We start from the raw sequence: 25,632 nt of genomic DNA on the forward strand, positions 1-25,632 counted from the left end.
AATCCTGAGTTCTTAAAAGTGACAGTTTTAATTCAGACTACCTAGTGTGAGAAGAGTACTCATTTCCAAAAGAATACTGCTAGTAAAGGCCTTGTATTGACAAGTGAGTGTGTGATACACTATTTGTTTATCTTGGCCAAACTCTCAAACATTTTATCACTTTTTCTACTTTTTTTTTTTCTCCAGGGCTTATCTCCTCAATAGTACTACAGGGAGCTATCGGGGCAAAGTTCACCTATATGTTGTTATTTATATACTTGCCATACAATGATAAATAGTGTTGAATTCCTGCTCACTTGCTGCAGTTTTTCACAATACTAGTCATCCTCCATTCTCTAATGATTTGGGCTTTACATCAGAATCGTCTTGAGAGCTTCTTTAAAAATCACATGCTTATGTGTTTCTAACGCATTTATAAGATTATTTCTTTGTTGCTTTGTATGTCCCTCCCCCACAGTGTAACCCCCGCTTTCACTATATTTGATGTCAGTATAACATGTGGAGGAGATGGGGACAAACAAGTCGTTTAAGGATTCAGGTGGACCTGTTGTAACAATGAGAAGTACAAAATGTCATGTCAAAACCAGCTTTACAATGTCGGTGTTGGGGGGGGGTATAGTTGGGTGGGGGGGAGGGGGGAGGCTGGGAAGGGAGGTGAAGGGTAAACAAAGGAGGAGGCTGCAATGCTTGGTAAGAAATGTATGCATTATCCTGCCCATGTAATTGTAACCCCTCTGTACAGTATGTTCTCAAATAAAATAAAATTAAATTAAAAAAAAAATCACATGCTTATGGGCTGGGAAGGTAGCTAAATGGTAGAGTGCTTGCCTTGCATGCATGAGGCCCTGGGTTCAATTCCTCATCACCACATAAACAAAAAAAGCCAGAAGTGGATCCAGTGGTAGAGTGCTACTCTTGAGCTGAAGAGTTGAGGGATGACGCCCAGAGTTCAGGTCTGATGACTGACAACAACAACAACAACAAAAATATATCACATGCTTAACCAGATGCCAGTGGCTCACACCTATAATCCTAGTTACTCAGGAGGCTGAGATCTGGAGAATTAAGACCTGAAACCAGCCCAGGCCAAAAAAAAAAAAAAAAAAAAGTCCATCTTCACAATACAGCAAAAAGCAGGGCTGGAAACATAGTGCAAATGGTGGAGTCTAGCTAAGTAAGCAAGCCAAGCAAGCACAAAGGCCCTGCCTTCACCCTGCTAAAAACACTTCCTCCAAAAACAATTAAATGGTTTCGATCTGCTTATAACCTGATTAATGGAGCCTTTTAATGTTGTAGGAGATTCTATTACTCTGCCAGACTTGAGAATGACTATACTATAAAATAAGTTGCTTAAACATCTTTATCTCTAACCTAGCAAAGAGGCACTCAGGATGTGATAATTAGGTAAAGAAGATAGATCTTTGCCTTCAAGAACTTTCAGAAGAATGGCTTGTTAACAATAATTACAATGTTTCATGTGTAATTGGAAGTATGCAATTAGCAATAGTTGATTCTGCTAACAGCCAGACTTTAGTACTGAATCATATGGGACTTTGGACTAATTTAACTGTCTATGAATAATTTTTGTACAATTTTGTAAAACCTATATAATATTGAAAAAATCTTGGATATGTTTATACCTTAACTTTGTAAGTCCATTTGGTAGATAACTTAAAGTTGATGTACAAGGGTATGCCTCTGAGCTCTTGTTTCTTGTTTGCAGTTACTTGCTAAAGTATTGAATCATAAAGGATAAGGGAGATGTTGGGAACATAGCTACCCTATGTCTTCTAACTCAGAGATGAGCAATATCATACTTTTTCTCATAAGTAGAACTGAATAAAAGTCAGAAAGAGGTCTAGATATTTAGTCTAGCAAAGGCTCTCCACACTGAAAACATGGAGAATAAATGCCCAGCCCCATATCAGAACTTAAATTTTATATAGTGAGTTTGAGAGGAAAAAAAAATCTTATATGTGTCTTAAAGTATATACACATGCTTCCTTTAAAAATAGACATTTACATACTCTTTGTTTTAAAACAGATTCTTTAATGGAGAATCCAGTCAGTGTGCACACCTGGTTTTATGCAATGATCTACAGCCCCCAGCTCTGAAGCCAGTTCATCATTCCCACTATCCACGTGTGGACTAATTGGTCACCCTCACAATGTTGGACTTCCTAGCTGAGAACAACCTCTGTGGCCAAGCAATCTTGAGGATTGTCTCCTGTGGCAATGCCATCATAGCTGAGCTGCTGAGGCTGTCCGAGTTTATTCCTACTGTGTTCCGGTTGAAAGACCGAGCTGATCAACAGAAGTATGGAGATATCATATTTGATTTCAGCTATTTTAAGGTACTCTCCCCTGTGACATTTGTATTGCTGTCCTTTTCAACAAAACCTGTTTTCTCTAGGAGCCATGATATCCCAAAAGGTCAAATCATTAAGGAGAAAGAGTTCAAGATAAGAACTTTTGAACCAAACACTATCAGCTCTCAACTGAGAAGATGGAGCCATTATGTGGAAAACCCTAACACAAAATAGTCAGATTTTAAAAAGAAAATGTTGGGCATATGTATTTCATCTTTTAAGTACCCCTCAGTTGCAAAGGGATTTTCTGTCTAGTCTTCTATTATCTTCATGATTTTCTGTTGCTCTGCTTTAAATATAAGAACATAATACACTTTAAACGACTATGTAGTGAGAGAGCGAAGGAAGGGGTGACATTGCCCAAAAAGAAATGTACTCTTTACTGACTTAGGTATTTGTAACCCCTTTGTACATCACCTTTGTAATAACAATAAAAAAATTAAATTAATAAAAGACTGTAGAAGCCGGGCGCCAGTGGCTCATGCCTGTAATCCTAGCTACTCAGGAGGCCCAGATCTGAGGATCGCGGTTCAAAGCCAGCCCGGGCAGGAAAGTCCATGAGACTCTTATCTCCAATAAACCACTAGAAAACCGGAAGTGGCACTGTGGCTCAAGTGGTAGAGCACTCGCCTTGAGCTGAAGAGCGCAAGGACAGTGCCCAAGCCCAGAGTTCAAGCCCCACGGCCGACCAAAAAAAGAAAAAAAAAAAGACTGTAGAAAATGTTTTCAACAAGTATGCCTTTATTTCATATATTTTTCTTCTTAGGGTCCAGAGTTATGGGAAAGCAAACTGGAAGCGAAACCAGAGCTACAGGATTTAGATGAAGAATTTCGGGAAAACAACATAGAAATTGTGACCAGATTTTACTTAGCATTTCAAAGTGTGCACAAGTATATCGTAGACTTAAACAGGTATTGATTAATTTAGTAACACCATATTCTGATAGTAAGTAGTGGAGAGGAAGAAGGAACTCACGTAGAACATGTCGTTTACTGATTATGCCATGCTTAAAACTAGTCTTCTTAAGTATTTGAGGATTTCATCATAACTTTCTGCTCTTGTAAAATATCATAATATTCTAAGCCACATAGCTTTGAGCCAATGGTTTGTAACGCTATTCTAGTATATTACATATGAGAACAGAGAAAAAGAAACTAATTTTTATAAATTAAGTTTCTTTTATGAATTAACAGTTCTTAAAAGCTTATTATTTATTAACCTATTAACAACTCCATATTTTTTGCTGCTACTTCTAAAATAGTTATAATTCATAAATTACATGAATATCGTTAATTTTCAACCTGTGTCCCACATCACCATGATTCATGGCTTATAAGCTTCTAAGTTCGGGGCTGGGAAGGTGACTCAGTGGTAGAGCGCTTGCCTTGCATGCATGAGGCCCTGGGTTCGATTCCTCAGCACCACATAAGCAAAAAGAAAAAAGCCGGAAGTGACGCTATGGCTCAAGTGGTAGAGCGCTGGCCTTGAGCTGAAGAGCTGAGGGACAGTGTCCAGGCCCAGAGTTCAGACCCCACAACCAAAAAAAAAAAAAAGAACTTAGAATCTTTTTTTTTTTGGGGGGGGGGGGGGGTCCGGTTATGGGGCCTGAACTCTGGGCCTGGTCGCTGTCCCTCAGCTCTTCAGCTCAAGGCTACCACTCTACCACTTGAGTCACAGCGCCACTTCCGGCTTTTTTTTTCTGCTTATGTAGTGCTGAGGAATCGAACCCAGGGCCTCATGCATGCAAGGCAAGCGCTCTACCACTGAGGCACCTTCTCAGCCCCAAGATTCTAAGTTCTTAAAAACATTAAAGAGAAGACCACAAACTAGTAAATGTCAGAATACCTAATATCCTTTATTATGTATTTTTAAATCTTTGCTTTTTAAAAGATGTAGGTTCCATAATAAATTCATAACTTGGGTTTTATTTCTAGATATCTAGATGATCTCAATGAAGGTGTTTATATTCAGCAAACAATAGAAACTGTGCTTCTCAATGAAGATGGAAAACAACTCCTAGTAAGTAATAGTGAGCATATAAGGTAGAAATCCAAGAAGAGGAAACTGAGCATTTTTTTTCCACTATAAGTCACAAATATATAGAGAACACTAGTTAAAAAGAAGCAAGTAAGGTGATAATAATCTTCTAATCTACAGGTACATATCTGAGGTTAGAAAGTAGTAAACAGCCGGACGCCTGGTGGCTCACTCCTGTAATCCTAGCTACTCAGGCTGAGATGTGAGGATCATGGTTCAAACCCAGCCCGGGCAAGAAAATCCATGAAACTCTTATCTCCAATCTCCAATAAACCACTAGAGAAGTGGAGCTGTAGTTCAAGTGGTAGAACGCTAGCCTTGAGCTGAAGAGCTGAAGGACAGTGCTCCAGCCCAAAGTTCAAGCCCCACGACTGACCAAAAAAAAAAAAAAAGTCATAAACAGTGAATGAAATTACCAATGAATAAAAGACTGTGGATGTTATGAGCTTCTTTGCTGTAAGAATTCTATCTTCTTTACATCTTGCATCCTAGACATCTAGCCTAGAACTTCACACATAGACACACTTAATGTTTATTAAATATGTGAATGGCTTTATAATGAAGTAATATAAAGTAGTATAATGAAGCCATAATGGGATTTCATTTTTCCTAACCCAAGCAAAATACCAAAAATAGGCCAGCTGAAAGATAACCACTGTGAGTTAAAATTTATTTGGGAGTTGGGCGGCAGCGGCTCACACCTATAATCCTAGCTACTTAGGAGGCTGAGATCTAAGGATCCAAGTTCAAATCCAGTCCAGGGAAGAGTGTCTGTGAGACTCTTATCTCCAGTTAACCACCAGAAAACTAGAAGTGGCACTGTGACTCAAGTGGTAGAGCGCTAGCCTTGAGCTAAAGAGCTCAGGGACAGCGCCTAGGCCTATAGTTCAAGCCCCAGGACCACCAAAAAAAATTATTTGAGGTAAATTTTCAAAGCCTATACTGCACAGAAGTTGAGAACCCTTTATAGAAAAGTGGTATTTTCCTTAAATATAAACCTTTTAGGAAAAATGTATCAAAGTGATCTTTTTAAGTGTTGTTAACTTCATAAAAATCTGTACTTCTATGAATTTGGCCATTGTCTTTTCTCTTCCTAGTGTGAAGCACTGTACTTGTATGGAGTTATGTTGCTGGTCATCGACCAAAAGATTGAAGGGGAAGTCAGAGAAAGAATGCTAGTCTCTTACTATCGATACAGGTACCCTGCCCCCTGCACTGCTCCCCTGTCCGAAGCACCTCCACACTCCTTTTGGTGGAATGTAACATGTTCTCTTATACCACCATAACTCAGTTTTTTTAAAAAAGGAATCTGAATTTTCTTTACTGAGTTTTGGAAGTCAAATATTTTTTAAGAAACATTTTCAAATATGATTCCTTGACAAACATAAAAAGTGAAATGTGTTTTCTTTTGTCATTTTTGTGATAAAGACTGAAAATTTTTGAGTCAGAATCAGATTGACAGTGCATTCTCACCCATTTATGCATAGACACCAAAAACTAGCAACAGGACTTATCCAAGATCTCATGTTGTATGTGTCTGTATAGAACCATGAGTATTCAGGAAGTACAGTCTTGAAAAAGAGCCAACTTTTAAAATTTCAGCACCCAGCTTAAGGTTTTCTCTATGTTTAGTGAAGGAATCAAAAACTGTTTTTAAAAAATAGTATCTGAAATAGATTCAGGGAAGAAACCATCAAAAAAGAAAAAGAGTTACTGTATGACTTTAGGATAATAATGTGAGGAGTAAAATGAAACTTTAAGTTTGGACCCAGTAAAAAGCAAAAGAGGCATATCCTCAACAGAAAAGGATTGAGGACATTGTGTTCTTAGCAACACTGGCTACTGCTGTCTTATCAGCTATAAATTAACCTCAAGCTTTTACACTAGCCTGTTGGCTTTCAGCTTCATCATATGTGAAGAAAGTATCTACTAGTGTATATCATTCACAGCACTTGAACTGTAAGCTGTTGTATCATCTGTATTTTAAAAAATGAAACTTGAATGACCTTGCCTACATTTCTGGAAATACCTGGGAAAAAACAAAAGCAACAAATAATGTAAGAAAGAAGGAAAAAGAAAAGCCCACCTTTGAAAAATCAGACTTTGTCCCTCTGAATACAAATCTCATGAGGAGGAAAACACCCACCAACACTGGACAATTGCCAGACTTGAGCTGAAGGAGAGTCTTACATCACCAAATATGAGGTCATCTCAAGTTGACGATGGTTTGGGTTAGTTCATTTCTCTCAGGGTTTAATTTTTCACCCTGAAAGTCACAAATATTTTTATTAGGTCACTACAGAAGGTGCAGCTTGCCAAAGGAAAACTAGTTAATATATATGACACTTTACATTGGTATAAGTTAATGTGATTTTTTTTAGTTGTGAAATGTTTGTTTAGCTTTACATTATTTATCTATAATCCTGAAATCCAAAGAGCTCTGAAAAAGATATCTGCATACACACACATACCTCATTTGGCAGCCAAACCTGAACCTAAAACTATTTAGAGTCAAACCTACTCAGAACAGCTAAATAAGTGAGCTAATTTTTTTCCTCTACAATCACGAATGTCCATTCACCTTGGGATAGAACTCACCCCCTGCTGGAATATTGTATGTGAGCTAAATATCATATTACCTTGTGACATACAGAAAATGCTGAATTCTAAAACAAATCCAGTCCCAAGGATTTGAGGAAATGGATGTTGGATCTTTTTTTGGGGGGGGGGTCCGGTCCTGGCGCCTGAACTCTGGGCCTGGGCGCTGTCCCTCAGCTCTTCAGTTCAAGGCTAGCCCTCTACCACTTGAGCCACAGCGCCACTTCTGGCTTTTTTCTTTTTGCTTATGTGGTGCTGAGGAATCGAACCCAGGGCCTCAGGCATGCAAGGCAAGCACTCTACCACTGAGCCCCCTTCCCAGCCCTGGATGTTGGATCTTTACCTAGAACCAATATCTGTCCTTTAAATGGGTTTTTAAATATATAATGAACTTTAATGATACAAACTGTCAAACCTAGTTGGAATTCTTCACTTTTCTGTACTGTACTTCTGAGTTTCTAATATATAAGGTTTCTTTGTCTCTTTATTTCCATGTAAACATGACTTAGTGCGGCTCGGACTTCTGCTGATTCAAATATGGATGATATTTGTAAGCTTCTACGAAGTACAGGTTATTCTAGCCAACCAGGAGCCAAGAGACCACCCAACTATCCCGAGAGCTATTTCCAAAGGGTACCTATCAATGAAACCTTCATCAGCATGGTCATTGGTCGACTGAGATCTGATGATATTTACAATCAGGTAGGAATTAAATCTATTAGGACCTTATTAGTTTAAAGATTGAGTTCACTTTTCTCTTCAGTTACCTCTTTGTGTCTTTTCCTCAAAGAGTGAAAATTATAGTGAGAAACAATGTCATGGAAATGAGATAAACAATTAGAAAGATGCATTCTTTTAGTCATTCATTCAAGAAATTGTTATTGATTAGGTGTTGGGTACCCATTCATGTATAAAGTGCTAGGGCTCTATCACTAAAGAAGATAGGTCATGGACCCTAAACATTATGAGCTTGTAGCTTAGGAAAATAGATACCTAGTGAAGGAATTACAAGAAAACAAGCTGAGTGTTGTACAAGGGGAAGCCCAGGCTGCCAGAGAGCATGTAGCAAGGTAGGAAGATTGCCAAGGTAGGGGAGCCAGGGGGCAGTCCGGGGGATAGTAAAGGCCTACACAGGGCTAAAGTACCTGCAGCATCTTAAAGTTACCTCACATTCCTCATTCACTTACTGAGAAGAATACTGAAGAGAGTTTCCATTTGATTTCATTGTTAGGAAAATGATGTTGTTTTGTGTATTACTGTAACAGAATAAAGAATTGGGACTTTGATAACTGGGCATCATATATCATATATTTAGAACATACTTGCTCTGTATAGAACTTTAGGTAACCTATTTATTCAGTCTTTCATGTGTATATGGGAAGCATAAATAAGAGTCTTTTGTTCTTCCTTTTTGTTTTGTTTTAACATCAGAAGCTACCTCAGATACTAGGTCTTCATAGCATTTGTTGCCATTCATTGAGAATTTAATCTAAGCTAGCATCGTGGTGGTGATTAGGATTCATATTCTGTTTTCTCTGCTCAAAATAGATGCCATTATACCTATACTAGATAAATACGTTTCATTAATTTTCACAAGGTCATACAACGAGGTAACAGAGGCATAACTGGAGTTTGGGTCTGTATGAATTCAGATTATATGCTGTTTCCTTACTGTCATTACAACATTTGGTCTCTAACTCCAACCATTTATTGGTATCTGAGGCACTGTGTTTCTATTTTCTCCAATTCAAAAGACAGCCATTGAATTGGGCTAGCAGATTCCATTGGGATGATGAAGGAGGTGAGAATTCAGAGTTGTAGAACAGAACAGTAAATCAGAACAGTAAGTTGAGCTTATCAGTTCTAGGGGGTTGTCTGTGATAGGGAAGACACAAAATGGACAACTAGTAGGAGATGCAGGGTCAGCACTTTTCTTTTGGGGGGGGGGTGGTCCGGGCCTGGGCGCTGTCCCTCAGCTCTTCAGCTCAAGGCTAGCGCTCTACCACTCAAGCCACAGTGCCACTTCCGGCTTTTTGCTTTTTGCTTATGTGGTGCTGAGGAATCGAACCCAGGGCCTCGGGCATGCAAGGCAAGCGCTCTACCACTGAGCCACCTTCCCAGCCCTTTTTCTTTATTTTTTAGGACAAAATCTCACTTTGTAGCATAGGCTGGCCTCAGAGTCACTGTGTACCTTAGGCTGGTTTGACCATGCCCAACCTGTTTTTTCCTTTTTGCTTTCCTTTTTTTTCTCTTTTAAGATAGATAAAATGGTAGCAAAGTGAAGAGTTAGAAGAACATAGTGGGGTTAGGAATAAAAGGAAGTCAGTAGTTACCAAGGCCACAACCTGAAAATTGCACCAGGGCCAGTATGTTGACAGGTGATGGCCTCTGGGAAATGATTACGCCCTAGAACAAATGATTGGATTTAAGTATGTGGACCTTCAGTGTTACCAATGCTATATTGCAGGTCTCTGCTTATCCTCTGCCAGAGCATCGCAGCACCGCCCTGGCAACTCAAGCTGCCATGTTGTACGTCATTCTCTACTTTGATCCTTCCATTCTTCACACCCATCAAGCAAAAATGAGGGAGATCGTAGACAAATACTTTCCAGATAATTGGGCAAGTACTGCTGGTTTGTTTGTTTGTTTTCAAGTAAATTTGTTACAGAATTCTTTTGGCCATTAACCCTCAGGTTATACTATTGTAAATACTGCGTCAAAAAGAACACTTAGGCAAAATTACTTTGTATATTGAGAATTTTTTTTTTCGGGGGGGGGGGTCCAGTCGTGGGGCCTGAACTCTGGGCCTGAGTGCTGTAACCTCAGCTCTTCAGCTCAAGGATAGCACTCTACCACTTGAGCCACAGCACCACTTCCGGCTTTTTTCTTTTTGCTTATGTGGTGCTGAGGAATCGAACCCAGGGCCTCAGGCATGCAAGGCAAGCACTCTACCACTGAGCCACCTTCCCAGCCCCTGTATATTGAGAATTTATAAGTCATAACATGAAGTACTTAAACCAGTCAGTAAATTTTTTGACAAACACATTAGAATTTTTCTTGAATGGAAACTAAGTATTGAAATGTATCTTGCTTTATCTATTGAGATTACAACTGAGTTAAAGGTTTTTCTGGCTTGTTGTTTTTTTTTAATAAATCTAAGCTAGCAAAATTCATTTGTCAGTTTTTTAATAGGAATTCCCCTTCCACGATAAGGGTTTTTTTTGTTTTGTTTTGTTGTTGTTGTTTTTTGTCAGTCGTGGAGCTTGAACTCTGGGCTTGGATGCTGTCCCTTCACTCATCAGCTCAAGGCCAGTGCTCTACCACTTGAGCTACAGTACCACTTCTGGTTTTCTGGTGGTTTATTGGAGATAAGAGTCTCATGGACTTTCCTGCCTGGGCTCACTTTGAACTGCAATCCTCAGATCTCAGCCTCCTGAGTAGATTGGATTATAGGCATGAGCCACCGGTGCCTGGCTCCATGATAAGTTTTATCTGCAAGATAATTGTGATGGGCTCATTAAGGTTTATATCACAAAAATGTTTTATATATATATATATATATATGTACATATATATAGTGACTTTTAGGCATTATTTCACTTCAAAGTACCATTTCTTAAAGGAATACAACTGAGTTACTGTATCTAGTGTACATGAACTGTTTTCCCTGTACAGAGGTTTTATCCATCTTGAATCAATTGGGCTATATTCTCAGTATGTTTTTTTCTGTTTCCTGCCACTGAATTACAGCAATTGAATCTCATTAACTACTGTTATGAGAAACCATTAATTTACTGGCAGTATGAGAAGAATCTATAGTAAATCATACTTGCTAGCTTACAATTGAGCAGCCAATTACAAAACTCTGATAGACTTGCTTCATATTTCTCAGCTTAACAAAAGTCTTAATCCAGAATACTGTAACTGTAAGCATATTTAATATTAAGAAAGATTAAAATCCAGTTGTAATCCTGTAAGATACCTACCTTAAAAAAACTCATACACTGACACACACTAGTATAGAGATTTAAAAAATAGATATGCCAAGCAGGGTGCTCACATCTATCTAACTGCTCAGGAGGCTGAGCTGAGGATTGCAGTTCAAAGCCAGCCAGGGCAATAAAGTCCATGAGACTCTTATCTCCAATTAACCACAGAAAACTAGAAGAGGAGCTGTGACTCGACATAATAGAGCACTAGTATTGAGGGGAAAAGCTCAGGGACAGTATCCAGGCCCTGAGTTCAATCCCTATGGCCTACCAAAAAAACAAAAAAAAAAACAAACTGGATAAGCTAATTAAATGCCAACAAGTAAAAATATTACTGAGAAAACATCACAAAATAGAGAATGCAAAAAAAAATTAGATAGAGGGATCATTTATAATATTACAAAAACATTCCAATGAGATGACTTTTTTCTTTTTTTTTTTTTTCATTGGTCGTAGGGCCTGAACTCTGGGCCTGGGTGCTGTCCCTCAGTTCTTCAGCTCAAGGCTAGCACTCTACTACTTGAGCCAAAGCACCACTTCCGTCTTTTTCTACTTATGTGATGCTGAGGAATCCAGGGCCTAATGCATGCAAGGCAAGCACTCTACTACTGAGCCACCTTCGCAGCCCCAAGATGACTTTATATGCACTCAAAATACCTGAAGCAAAAACTTACAGACTTATAAGGGAAAAGTGACAAAACCATTATGAAATTTTAATACACCCATCCGTACACATACACACACATATAGGTATGCCCTTCTGAGAGTATATAATAAATGTTTCATAAGTATTTTAAAAAGGATATACATGAAAGTTTAATATGTACCTTAGATCAAGAAGGAAGCCAAAATAGTAAAAAAAATGTTTTTGAAAGCCTACAGACTATGTTCTCTTACTACAGCACAATTAAATTTAAAAAAGCATTAAAAGCAGTTTTAACCAAGAGTAATAATAAAAATAATTTGTTTTGATTACTCTGAGAGGACACTGAATGTTTAATTCTGCTTAAAAAGCATTTCTCAGGAAAAGAAATAGTTCCAAATGCATGGGGAAGTATATCTGTCCACATTTTAAAAAACATTTAAAGTTGCATAATTTTAAAGTACTATACAGCAGAGATTGTGAAAAACGTATAAATATGTCATTAAAGAAATGTATAACCACCTGGGTGCCAGTGGTTCACGCCTGTAATCCTAGCTACCCAGGAGGCTGAGATCTGAGGATCACGGTTCAAAGCCAGCCCAGGCAGAAAGATTGTGAGATTCTTATCTCCAGTTAACCACCAGAAAACCAGAAGTGGTGCTGTGGCTTCAGCCTTGAGCTGAAGAGCTCAGGGACAGTGCCTAGGCACAGAGTTCAAGCCCTATGATTGGCAAAAAGGAAAAAAAAAAAGAAAAAAGAAAAAACTTTGTTAACACATTTGAAAACTCAGAAAAAATGGATAATTTTCTTAAATCAAATTTGATAATACATGTTTTTAAAAAAGAGAAAGCTTAAATAGAACAAGAACCGTTAAAGAGAGAAAACTGATGATCAGTTTTCACCACCAGTCAACTCCCACGAAAATGGGGGGGGTGGGGGGGAGAGGGGGGAAGGGGTGGGGCCGGGCCGGGTAGAACCCAAGGTCTTGAAGACCACAGGATTTCACAAGCAAACTCTTAGCAAACCTTGAAGTAGTACATTTGAAGTAGATGTGTGAAGAACTGCAACAATACTGCTTTGTTTCCTTCGGTCCAGGGATTCTCAAAAATGTGAGTAAGAGGCCCCCAGAGGTCCTCAAGAGACTCTCAGTGGTCAGTAAAATACAAACTTTTTTTTTTGGGTCTGGTTGTGGGGCCTGAACTCTGGGCCTGGGCACTGTCCCTCAGCTCTTCAGCTCAAGGCTAGCGCTCTACCACTTGAGCCATAGCACCACTTCCAGCTTTTTTCTTTTTGCTTATGTGGTGCTGAGGAATCGAACCCAGGGTCTCATGCATGCAAGGCAAGTGCTCTACCACTGAGCCACCTTCCCAGCCCCCAAACTTTTCATACTAATGCTAAGGTAATCTCTTCTCACTCTCATTCTCTCCCATGCATACATACATACATCTCCAGATAAAAAAGTCAGATGATGTCTGAATATAGAAACACCTGTGTTTATCCAACTGTCTTCAGTTAAGCCAGATATTTTAAAACAATGTAAAGTTTTGTCATTCGTCTTACAAATTATTTTGGAAAACTTATGGCTCAAATGGTAGAGTGCTTGCCTTGAGCTGAAGAACTCAGGGACAGTGCCCACGCCCTGAGTTCAAGCCCCACGGCAAAAAAAAAAAAAAAAAAATTTAGGCTAGCATGGATGAGTTTTTATTATTTAAAATAATTTAACAAATATTTTCTGGTTCTCAGTTTTAATGTGTAGTGTATAGATTTCTTTTAAGCTCTTAAAAGTCCTCAGTGATTCTGAAGAAAACAAAGAATAAAAATGTTTAGGCAGCCAGGCGCCGGTGGCTCACGCCTGTAATCCTAGCTACTCGGGAGGCTGAGATCTGAGGATTGCAGTTCAAAGCCAGCCTGGGCAGGAAAATCCGTGAAACTCTTGTCTTCAATAAACCACCAGAAAACTGGAAGTGGTGCTGTGGCTCAAGTGGTAGAACTCTAGCCTTGAGCTGAAGAGCTGAGGGACAGCGCCCAGGCCCAGAATTCAAGCCCCACGACCAAAAAAAAAAAAAAAATGTTTAGGCAGAGCTCCACTCTAGTTAATTAATTAATGCTTTTCTCTTCCCTTTAATTTTCCTTCATCCATGGATTTCATATAGAAATTTAGAAGGAAACTCTTATTTGTTTATTTTTAAAAAATAGTAGACTTGTGACTCCTATTCCAAAATGCTCATGAGGAAGAATTCTTACCTCTATATTTAGAAAATCTTCATTTCCCATTGTTATAATGTTTATACTGGAGAGAGTGAGCCATATCTTCTTACCTTTATTTTTCCAACTCTTGAAGTGAGTATAGATAATGAATGTCTTCTTTTCCAGGTTATTAGTATTTACATGGGGATCACGGTTAACCTTGCTGATGCTTGGGAACCTTATAAAGCTGCAAAAACGGCTTTAAACAATACTCTGGACCTTTCAAATGTGAGAGAACAGGTGGGTTTTGGCTAATTAGAGACAATCCTCTAGTAATGGCGGGTCTTGTTTACAAAGTAGGAAATAAACAAGGAAACTTCCCAAGGACCTTGGAAAATGTCCGCACAAACATATTAGTGCATGACTAGTAGAAGATAAAATGTGTACATTACAGTCAGCTAGGTAATTATAGGTTTTTTAATTTAAATGATATAATAAATTGGAGACTCAAGTTCTAAAGAAAATTCTCTGCCCAAAGCTGAGTCAGGCCAGGTGTTGGTGGCTCATGCCTGTAATCCTAGCTACTCAGGAGGCTGAGATCTGAGGATCACGGTTCAAAGCCAGCCTGGGCAGGAAAGTCCATGAGACTCTTATCTCTAATTAACCACCAGAAGTGGTGCTGTGGCTCAAGTGGTAGAGCGCTTACCTTGAGCTGAAGAGCTTAGGGACAGCACCCAAGCCCAGAGTTCAAGCCCCAGGACCATCCAAAAAAAAAAAAAAGCCTAGTCAGTATGGAAAATCACCCCAAATGGCTTTGTTTATTCTTGGTTAAAGACTATTGCCTATGGACAGAGCTGATTTCATTAGTTGCTGTAATTAATATATTTTTCTCAGGATAAATGCTGAAGATTATAACTAAATGTTGATCATATTAATATCCTGTCACTATAACTTAAAATCATTTCTGATGAGCTATTTAGCTTATTTAGGCAATAAGACCCTGAATACTCAATTTCAAAGTTAAATAGCTACATGTGTTTCTGATAAGACCAGGCAGAAGGAAGTGTCAAAAATCAGTTATTTTATTGAGGTTTGGTATTTCTAAATGTTTGGTATTTCTAAATGGTTATGTTCCTTAGCCTTACCGTCTGGGTTATTGAATTTCCAATGTGATGAGACAATATTGATTCCAAAAACTTTGTCATGTTTTATTCAAATAAATGGAATTCCATAAATAATGCACAAAATAATCTGTGTTGGCAGGTAGAAATATAGTAGAGAATGTGGCACATCCATACTTACAGAGCACTAATTTTTCATCACTAAAACTCCCATTCCACAGTTACATATTTTTATTTATGACATTTTAAGTCACTACTTGTCAATTTTTAGTAACTTGACTAGCTTAATGATGTTCCTCATAGGACTTTTGCTTTAGTAAAGCAAAATAACCAAATTTCTAAAGGCTAGTTTGAAAGTTCTATTTTGATACACTGAGTCCCATTATTTTTGTTAAGCTTCATGTGCCTGTAGAATTCTCATTTTTAGCATGTCTGCTCTATTCTGCCTCCTCTGTCAACAGTAACAGCAAGAACAGGCAGCTTTTGTCCTTACACTTCTTTTCCATCCAGATCTCCCTCTGCCATGAAAGAAACCAGTAAGGGATTGACTTGAAATGTAATTTGTTTTCGATTATTATTTGTGTGTGTGTGACAGTATTGGGGCTTTGAACTCAAGACCTCTTGCACTCTTAGGTGGGACTCTACACCTGAGCCACACACACCTTCACTTCTGGCTTTTTGCTGGTTAAATTGAAAGTAAGAGTCTCATGGATTTGTCTGGTCTGCCTTTAAACTGCAGTGATCAGTTCTCACCTCCTGAGTAACTAGGATTATAGATGTAGTAAGTGATAAGTAATTTTTTAATGTAATTCCAGTTTGTGTTTTAACTTTCTAAGGCTAGCAGATATGCTACTGTCAGCGAGAAAGTGCACGCCCAAGTGCAGCAGTTTCTGAAAGAAGGTTACTTAAGGGAAGAGATGGTTCTGGATAACATCCCAAGGTTGCTGAACTGCCTACGAGACTGCAATGTTGCCATCCGGTGGCTGATGCTTCACACTGCTGACTCAGGTAATGCCCATGAACAATGCTTATTTATAGAGATCCACGTAGAGGCTTTCAGAATTCAGACAGGCTCTCTTCAACACTCCCTTGTTTTCATATCTGTCACTAAATGATCTGCCCACATCATACTATTCTGTAGCCACTCCCCCTTGGTAACATGGCAACCCCAGCCTCACCACTCTTCCAATCAAGGAGTTCTTCACAGTCCCTCTAACCACCTGTTTCCACACAGGAATAGTCCACAGTGAAAAAGGCTGGACTTCCTCAGGCTTCAACTCTAAAAATGTGTGCAATTTCTCCTCCACCTTCTCATATCTTTCTCACAAGGGCTGCTTCCATCATTTCTCTTACTGACCTAGAACCATGTACAGTTTACCCACAGTGAGAATATTATGGATAACATTTTTAATCATCTCATTGATTGGCTTTTAAATAGCTGAGTTTGTCTGTTTATAAATTTCAGTTCCAGTGTCAGGATTTTACTGTGTTGAGTCAGCTTATAATCTTCCCTACCAAAGCCTTCCATTTACAAGCATATAAACAATGCTAGCCCTCACTTTAGCCTAACATAAAGCCAGCTGTGATTTTCAAGCCTATGTTTTGGAGCCAGCTGTCTCCTGGCTTTCCACCCATGCCAAGGCAACCTCGGCACGCCAGAGGTCTGGGTTTCTATCTTCAGCTACATCTGTTTTCCATGTTTGTGCTGGCAGTTTTCTGACCTGATTGCACAAGGATATGATTCACCAGAAGCAAATGATTTGCCTCTCTGGGTATGACTCAGTCATGGGGAAAGTGACGACTTATTTAGCCATGGTAATGTGGCAGTCATAGTGTGTAGATTCTCTGGCTGCCTCCTGTTGGCGCTCTACAGACCTTTCCCCGAGGTCCAGAATGCTTCTGCAAAGCCTGGCGGCTGTGGGGGACACACCCTGAGCAGCACTGGGTAAGTAAGGTTGGCTGGCTGCTGAAGCCGGGCCCTAGGCTACCACAGTTCTAGGATTCATCCCTAAACTTTTCTGGTCCAGAATTTTCTAGGATCAGAATGGAAAGAGATGATTGGGCCCTGAGAAGACTGGAACCAATGCTGGTTGTACCAAGGATTTCAATGTTAATGTTCATGGAGATATTAGAGTATTTTCCTATTACCTGGGTTATATCCCCTAAACAAAAATGAAGGCAAATTGATACCAGATTTCTTATTTAATTAGAATTACTATAAAGGCAAACAGAATTCCTGAGGCTTAAAAGAGTTATTTTTGTTTGTCTGTTTCATATGTATAGTTCAGTTATACAAATACAAAGCTAAAAATGTTCTCTTACTGTAATCTATATCACCATTTTCAATATACACGCCCCCCCCCCCTCCTGGAGACTCTGGAAAATGCATGAGAAATGAGAGCTCTACAATTTCCCACTAAATTGAGCCTTTTTTCCACCTTGTCATGTGTCTCCTCCTAATGGAGGAGTACCTTAAAAAGTAATACATAAGACAGCTTCTATGGGCTTCACTTCTGAAGCATCAGAAGGATGCAGGATCTTCCAACATGGTCCTGCTATATATGCATACATATATCTGAGTTGCTGATAAAGGAAGCTAAGCAAGCAGGACTGTGCATAAGCATACTGTGGGACTAGTGTGGATCTTGTCTCCTGTTCAGTTAGAATGTTACTCCCAGCGGAGTTACACAGGACTCACTGAACTCCCCAAACTTGTGAGAAATGTTACCAACCAGACAAGCTTGTTTAACTCTCCTTCCCAGGGTACTTATTAGGGGCTGATCATGCAAGTAGTATCTGTTTGACAAGTACCAAAATGTCTAGCAAACCATATTGTTCATATAAGAGATAAGCCTTCCTATCAGTTCTCAAAATAGTATGCTCTGTTCCCAAAATCCAAGTTTCCCTATGCCAACCAATAGCCAGCCTTACAAACAGGGTAGCAATCTCAGGCCTTCATGTCTACAGTTAAAAAGCATGGGTCAGTATCTAAACCAAAAACTCTAAGCAAACAGGACATGAAGAGACCACCCCCAAATGAAATGTTACCAAAAAGCTCTGCCCTGCCATTGGAGAAGGGATAGATATAAGCCAACCCTAAAATACTTAGCAACTTTAGAAATACCGTCCATCACCTTGCTGTTTTCATTCAACAGTGCATTAGGAAATGTCTTCCCATGTTAGATTCAAATGACATCCAAAGTTCAATTGCACTTAATAGTATAGACATGCTCTGTTTTACCACCTGTTGTTATTACATAGTGCCTAAAACTTTCAAATGTTCAAATTGAGGAATTCATCTATTTCGTAGATATTCCCTGTTCACTTAATAAGTGAATAATTCTTTTTCTTCCTGTTTCTAGCTTGTGACCCCAATAACAAACGCCTTCGTCAAATCAAAGACCAGATTCTGACAGACTGTAGGTACAATCCCAAAATCCTTTTCCAGTTGCTGTTGGATACTGCACAGTTTGAATTTATACTCAAGGAGGTAAAAATATTGAATGAATAATCACCAGAGTTTTATAGTGCTTTTTGCATTTTAAAGATTTTTTTTTAGTAATAAAATTAAAACTAGGTATGGGTGGCTCACGCTTTTAGCTACTCAGGTGGCTAAGATCTGAGGATCATGGTTTGAAACCAGACAAGGCAGGAATGTCTGTGAGACTCTCCTCTCCAGTTAACCAACAGAAGGCCAGAAGTGGAGCTGCAGCTCAAGTGGCAGAGTGCCAGGCTTCACAAATACTACAGGATCCCACACATCTTTGATTCATTTCATTGCAAATACCCACTATTCCTCTTTTTCAATTGTATTATGACACTGACAAAGAGTTTCTTTAAAAAAAAAAGTATTTATACATACTTATCTCAAAAGAGCACAGTAAAATAAACCTTGTGTTTTTGTCTGATATGGCTTTTCATTAGAAATAAGCATTTTCTTTTTGGTTGTGGGACTTCAGCTCAGGGCCTAGGCACTGTCCCTGAGCCTCTTGGTGCTCAAAGCTAGTGCTCTACCACTTGAGCTACAGTGCCACTTCCAGTTTTTGAGTTGTTAATTGGAGATAAGAGTCTCACAGGGACTTTTTTTTGCTCTGGGCTGGCTTTAAACTGCGATCATCATATCTCAGTCTCCTTGGTAGCTAGGATTACAGACCTGAGCCACCAGCACCTACCAGAAATAAGAGTGTTTTTTAAATAAATATACAGTACCCTTAGTTATACCATTTTCACTCTGGTTCATGTCTTCATAGGGTTGCAGAGCTTTGACAAACAGAATTATTATACAATATAACGAGAAAGAACGTCTGTAGGTAATTTAGCTCATTCCACATGACTAATTAAATTGGAGTTACAAGATTTGTTGCCACAAAGGACCATAGACCTAGTGGTAAGAAATTGAATCTCATATTAAAAAGCTGATTCTTGAACCTGCCCCAGACCTTCTGAACTAAATCTCTAGGAGTTGACCTTGAGAATTTGAAAACCTTCAAGGCCTCCAGGTTATGCATATGTATTAGAGGTGGTCATATTAGAGTTTTGCCCCTAGATTTGTGTATCATAGCAATGCTGGAGAGATAGCATCAAGGTCAATATTAATTTTTCGGTACGTATTTTTCATAGTCCATGTGTTTCATTTTGGGGTCTTTATATAAACAATCTGATCTGGATTGTTTTTCTTGTAAAAACATAAATCTTTCCTGTCTCTTCAACAGATGTTCAAGCAGATGCTTTCTGAAAAGCAAGCCAAGTGGGAGCATTATAAGAAGGAGGGTTCTGAGAGGATGACCGAGCTTGCTGATGTCTTTTCAGGAGTGAAACCTCTGACCAGAGTGGAGAAAAATGGTAATTTGAAGAGGAACTGGTGTATTTGAAATGTATGTGCAGATGATTTGAAACCTTAGAAACTGGCCAAAAGAGAAAGTCCTGTGCTTTCATCCTTGTATGCTTGATGTCATCCTCCTGATTAGTAATAAAGCTTGGAACTTCAGTCTGGGCTATCTCTAGATTTGTGCTGCCTTGGGTAATGTTCACATTCATTCTGGACTTCAGGTTCCCTAGCTTATGTTTGAAATATGAAGTTAGGCCAAATCATAGGTTCTGCAACTCTGATTCACAGATAGGCTTAAAGAGTCTTAATCTGTCCCTGCCCCTGTGGGATGCAAAATTGATTTGGGAAAGGGAAGACAAAATATGTAGCTCTGTGACCTCAAGATTAATAGGAATATTAATAACTAGTAATGGATCACACTAAGATTCTCGTCTTCTGATCCTGCTTGATTTCTGTTCACCAGTATAAATGCCATCTAGTGGCAGTAAAGCAGACCTGCAGACTGTTAAATCTCCAATTTTACTTTAATAATATTGACCCTGCTTCTTTAATCTGTCTAGTAAGCACAAGGCCTTGAGTACAAACATCAGTACCACAAAAAAAAGTTTATAAGTAAAATGCATCTTGGTCAATGTCATCCCTTCCTAAGCTGTTTTTTAATGCTTAATATTTGTCTTGGTGATCATATTCATTTCTGATGAAGCTATTTATAGTGATACAGTTTTTTGTAAAAAAAAAAATAATAACTCTACCACCTTTAATAAATAAGAGCTTGTGATTATTGTATTCTAGGTTTTTTTATTTATTTAATGCTGTTTGGTTGATCTAAAATGTGTCTTCAAAGTGTTTTATTATTTGTGTTGGAAAAAATTAGCCAGTTAATTAGAAAGTAATACAGACTAAGCTATTCATGTAGAAGTTTAATCTGTATTATAAGGGTACATGTTCCATATATTTTATTGGTAGTGTTTAGAAAAGTGACAGAATCAGTGTTAGGTACCTAGTAAAAACTGTGTAAATGGATTTGTAAAAGATTATTTAATTAAGTTTAAAGCCACATTTATAAGAATTCTGGATTTCAGTTGACTTTTTGTTGTGGTGGGTTCTATATTAACAGAAAATCTTCAAGCTTGGTTCAGAGAGATCTCAAAACAAATACTGTCTTTAAATTATGATGATTCCACAGCCGCAGGCAGAAAAACTGTGCAACTAATTCAGGCTTTGGAAGAGGTAAGAAAAGACTTTTCATGTTATAGTTCTTGAGGACTTTTTATGGTTTGGCTTATATATTTCTGAACTTATTATTTGAAGTAAAAACTTTATCAAGAAATCATTAAAATGGTAAATGCTGGCTTATTTTGTTTTGTTTTGAGATAAGGTCTTAGTTTGTAGTCCAGGCTGGCCTCAAACTCATAATCCTTCTGTCTCAGCCTTCCAAGTGCTAGGATTACAAGTGTGGGCCACCCTGTCCAGCCCAACTAGTCTGCATTTGAAGTATTTTCACAAAAATAGCACAACAGAGGCCATTCTGATGTTTTAATTAAATGTGTTTATGCAACTCAGGTTCAAGAATTTCACCAGTTGGAATCAAATCTGCAAGTGTGCCAGTTTCTTGCTGATACTCGCAAATTTCTCCATCAAATGATCAGAACAATTAACATTAAGGAGGAAGTCCTGATCACCATGCAGATTGCTGGGGACCTTTCTTTTGCTTGGCAGTTAATTGACAGGTAATGTAAAAAGACTGACAACTTGCCCTTGATGAAAGACACTGAGAACATCCTCTAATCACGACTCTCTCTTACAGTTTCACATCCATCATGCAAGACAGCATACGAGTGAACCCCTCCATGGTTACTAAACTCAGAGCCACGTTCCTTAAGGTGAGCAGAGAACAATGAGGTCACATTGTCACGAGTATCATGTTGACTGTCCTTCTGACCAAATTCATTCATCAGCCCAAGATTTCACCTGTTTAGGAAACTGGACCATTTAAGGCTTTTGTAGACTCAGGATCAGTAGCAATTTTTTATGAGAGCAGAGTTTCAAAAGATGACAGAAACATTTGATATTAAAATAAAGGTTGGAAATCATAAAAAATGTTTTTAAATGAGATCATTAATTACTAAAAATAATGACTCATGAGCCTTTATTCTCTAGATAATGAATTAAGTTCTTCTATTTATTCATTAGAGGTTTTTTTTTTATTGATCCTTTATTATAAACTAGTCAAAAACATGGACTAATGGTGAATGACAAGCATAGCTGTTGCTCTCAACATAATTTCCACATATGGGAAATGAACAGATAGCTTACCGGTGACTTCTGACCATAACCAGCTCTATCAATTCCAGAATGCACTTGTTTAACATTTTTAAAGGTCTGTAATGATAGCTGGGTTTTATAAGTGATGGCATATCACAATTTAATTGTCATCCAGTTCTTTCTGAGTGGTCCATGAAATAATGGCACCTCTTACACTTGATGGTGTCTGAAGGGTGGGTTGAGCTTTCTCCAACTTGAGCTCATGTCAGTGGTCACCTGGAGGGCTTTTTACATCACAAATTATGAATCAAATCCCACCCTTGAGTTTCTTATTAAGTTAACTGGGGTAGGGCCCAATTGTACGCATGACTAACAAGTTCCCAATTGATACAAATGCTGTTGGTCTAGGGACCACGCTGAAAGAACCTTTGCCATAGCAGGTAAATCATTTTTTTAAAGGAATTGCTGGAAACTACAGTATTGATGAAGTTTGGTGTTTGTTGCCCTCTTTTGGATAAAACCCAAGGGGTGGATACATAAACATTTTCTGCAAAGAGGAATTTCTAGGACTTTGGAAGCAGAGAAAGATATATCTTGTTTTTCTTCCAGCTCGCCTCTGCCCTTGATCTTCCCCTTCTTCGTATTAACCAGGCAAATAGCCCTGACCTGCTCAGCGTGTCTCAGTATTATTCTGGAGAATTGGTGTCCTATGTGAGAAAGGTAAGAAGTGCATCAAGGTAATTTCTGTTTGTATGGGCTAACATGCCGTCTTGAATATAGAAGGTACAGTTGGGCCCTGTCAAAAGTTGTTTGACCTTTTCTAATTGATTCCAGAAATTTGTAGTACCTGAAAACAAAGGTATTCATGCTGCCACAGTGCACATGAGGACATGTTTTTACTAGGCAAAAAAGTTTATAACTAATTTTTTAAGTGCCAGTAATCTTGATCGCCATATTCTCCATGCAGAAACTGAGGAACAGAGATGATAGTGACTTCATTAAAATCACAGAGCTGTTTGGAGAAAGCAGCAGATCTAGATCTGACATAGCCTCTTCAGAAGTAATTTGAGTTTTCATGGGAATTTTAGGCCTTGCTGCAGTCACTTTATAATGGAACAAGGAGCTAGACAGGACTGACTTCAGAACCAATCTATGTTACCTTTTAGCCGAGTACACTACAATGATGTCATGGGACATCTTTTTAAATCTGTAGTGTGGGAATGTTGCATTTTTTAAGTTTTTCTAGGCAAAATAGCTCTATGTTTTGTAGTAATAAATATTTGAAGAGATCTTATGCCAGTTATAAAGACAGCTCTTCTAAGTTTTTCTTCCTATAGACAAGTTGCTGTTGGTACCACTGGAACCTTCTTGCTGTCATCCTAACATTTATCAGCTAAGAGAAATGAAACTGATGTTTGATCATATTTCCTTCTTTCTCTCCCCCTAAAGGTTTTGCAGATCATTCCAGAAAGCATGTTTACATCTCTTCTGAAGATCATAAAGCTTCAGACCCATGATATCATCGAAGTGCCCACTCGCCTGGACAAAGACAAGCTGAGGGATTACGCTCAGCTCGGCCCTCGCTATGAGGTAGCATGTTCCTTTGATTAAAACTAAAGCTGTGAAGCGTCATAGGCCTGCAACTCCTGCCATGGTCCAGGGATCACCAAACAAGTTCTCATTGGTTATCACACTTGTCAGTGCATTGTGGTTTACATTTCAGGACCATCACACTTTCATTCTTAACATCTTGCTGGTGTCCCTTAGGGCTATGCTTACCTGAATGTTCAGTGGAAATGAAGCTCAGCCGCTTGCTCATCTGCTCATATTTTATACTGACTTGGAAAACTGTCCTGCCCTCTTTGGGCTGGATTGCTGAGACTTACCACCTTTGTTCAGGTGCAGCCTGACTTAGGATAATTATGTCCCTGCAAACCCATTATAGGTTGAAAATATCTTAAGTAGAATATGCATTTAATTGACCCAACCTACTGAATATCATAGCTAAGTCTATGTTCCTTAAATACACTCAGAACAATTACATTAATATATAGTTAGGCACAGTCATCTAACCCAAGTGTCAAATATTTCAAGTAATTTATTGAATACACAATACAGCATCTGTCTACCTTGTCCTTGTCCTGGTGTTTGCTTGGAAAGAACATGGAGGCCAGTGAAGGGAAGATGACCCCAAAGAGTCTTAGTTGGTCTTTTCCTTGTCAAAGGTAAAGAACTCTTTGGCTAACAGCAGTCCTTCACCATTGAGCTTATTCCTGTCCCAAGCCTGTAAATATCCTTCGTGCAGCCAGGCAGTCATTTCCTCTTGTCTTTACCCATTCCAGGACTATGAGCCAATCATTTTATCCTCCATAATAATGATGAGTCTTTTACCTGAAGTATTACATTGGTCCTCTTTCTTTTTGTTAAAGGTTGCCAAGCTTACTCATGCTATTTCCATTTTTACCGAAGGCATCTTAATGATGAAAACGACTTTGGTCGGCATCATCAAGGTAACTTCTTGATGCTAGTCTGTGTGGCCTTGTGATTGATTGGACTTTCCTGCTTATTATCATATGTGGAACCAAGAGTGACCTTACTGTTGTATCACAGTCTGAGTTTGGTTTCTGATTGTTGTTGTTTTTTTTTTATTACCTTTAAGTAGCTGTACAAAGAAGTTCCAATTCAACGAATGAGTTTATAAGTACAATGCATCGTAATCAATATCTCCTCTTACATCTTTATACCCTGACTTGTTTTTATTCAAGTATGGATAAGGGAAGAGAGAGCATTACTTGTTCATAATAACTGAAGGCTTTCTGATAGTATAATCTTGGAGTGTCTTTAGTAGTTCAGGAGAAAATGTATGGTACCAGTTTTCTGTTTTACTCAAGAATTACTTAAATCTAAGAGAAATATATTTTGCTGAATTTGTGTATGTGTTTGTGTGCCAGTTATCGGACTTGAACTCAGGGCCTGGGCACTGTCCCTAATTTTTTTTCCTCATGGCTAGTGCTCTACCACTTGAACCACAGCTCCACTTCTGGCTTTTTTATCTTGGTGATTAATTGGAGATAAGAGTGTCACATATGGGGCTGGGAAGGTGGCTCAGTGGTAGAGTGCTTGCCTTGCATGCATGAGATTCTGGGTTCAATTCCTTAGCACCACATAAGCAGAAAAAGCTGAAAGTGGCTCTATGGCTCAAATGGTAGAGCACTAGCCTTGAGCTGAAAAGCTCAGGGACAGCGTCCAGCCCCATGACCGATAAAAAAACAAAACAACAAGAGTGTCACATCCTTTGCTGCCCAGGCTGACTTTGAACCATGATCCTCAGATTTCTGCCTCCTGAATAGCTAGGATTACAGGCATAAGCCACTGGCATCTGACCAATTTTTTTTTTTTAATGTCAGTTGTGGGGCTTCAACTCAGGGCCTGAGACTCTTTGTGCTTGAGGCTAACGCTTTACCACTTGAGCCACGGCACCACTTCCAGTTTTTGAGATGAGAGTCTCATGGGAACTTTTCTGCCTGGGCTGGCTTTGAACCATGATCCTCAGATCTCAGCTATGATCACATGCGTGAGCCATCAGTGCCCGGT

At 38.8% G+C, this 25,632-nt stretch overlaps 1 protein-coding gene across 1 annotated transcript in view; it reads left to right on the top strand.

The window, feature by feature from the left end:
• The window catches only part of Washc5 (WASH complex subunit 5), a 42,821-nt gene that overhangs the window by 5,965 nt on the left and 11,224 nt on the right, over positions 1-25,632 (top strand). The window contains exons 2-17 of the mRNA XM_042673004.1: positions 2,045-2,354; positions 3,136-3,281; positions 4,305-4,389; positions 5,505-5,605; positions 7,515-7,707; positions 9,473-9,625; positions 14,011-14,124; positions 15,782-15,953; positions 18,308-18,435; positions 19,658-19,787; positions 20,891-21,003; positions 21,337-21,503; positions 21,581-21,656; positions 22,648-22,758; positions 23,488-23,628; positions 24,468-24,548. Of these exons, the coding sequence (XP_042528938.1) occupies positions 2,169-2,354; positions 3,136-3,281; positions 4,305-4,389; positions 5,505-5,605; positions 7,515-7,707; positions 9,473-9,625; positions 14,011-14,124; positions 15,782-15,953; positions 18,308-18,435; positions 19,658-19,787; positions 20,891-21,003; positions 21,337-21,503; positions 21,581-21,656; positions 22,648-22,758; positions 23,488-23,628; positions 24,468-24,548 (2,097 nt within the window). The 5' untranslated portion in view covers positions 2,045-2,168. The remainder of the gene's footprint in view (positions 1-2,044; positions 2,355-3,135; positions 3,282-4,304; positions 4,390-5,504; positions 5,606-7,514; positions 7,708-9,472; positions 9,626-14,010; positions 14,125-15,781; positions 15,954-18,307; positions 18,436-19,657; positions 19,788-20,890; positions 21,004-21,336; positions 21,504-21,580; positions 21,657-22,647; positions 22,759-23,487; positions 23,629-24,467; positions 24,549-25,632) is intronic.

Source organism: Dipodomys spectabilis, unplaced genomic scaffold, assembly GCF_019054845.1.
Source record: "Dipodomys spectabilis isolate Male_0828 unplaced genomic scaffold, ASM1905484v1 ptg000783l, whole genome shotgun sequence".
Taxonomy (NCBI): Eukaryota; Metazoa; Chordata; class Mammalia; order Rodentia; family Heteromyidae; genus Dipodomys; species Dipodomys spectabilis.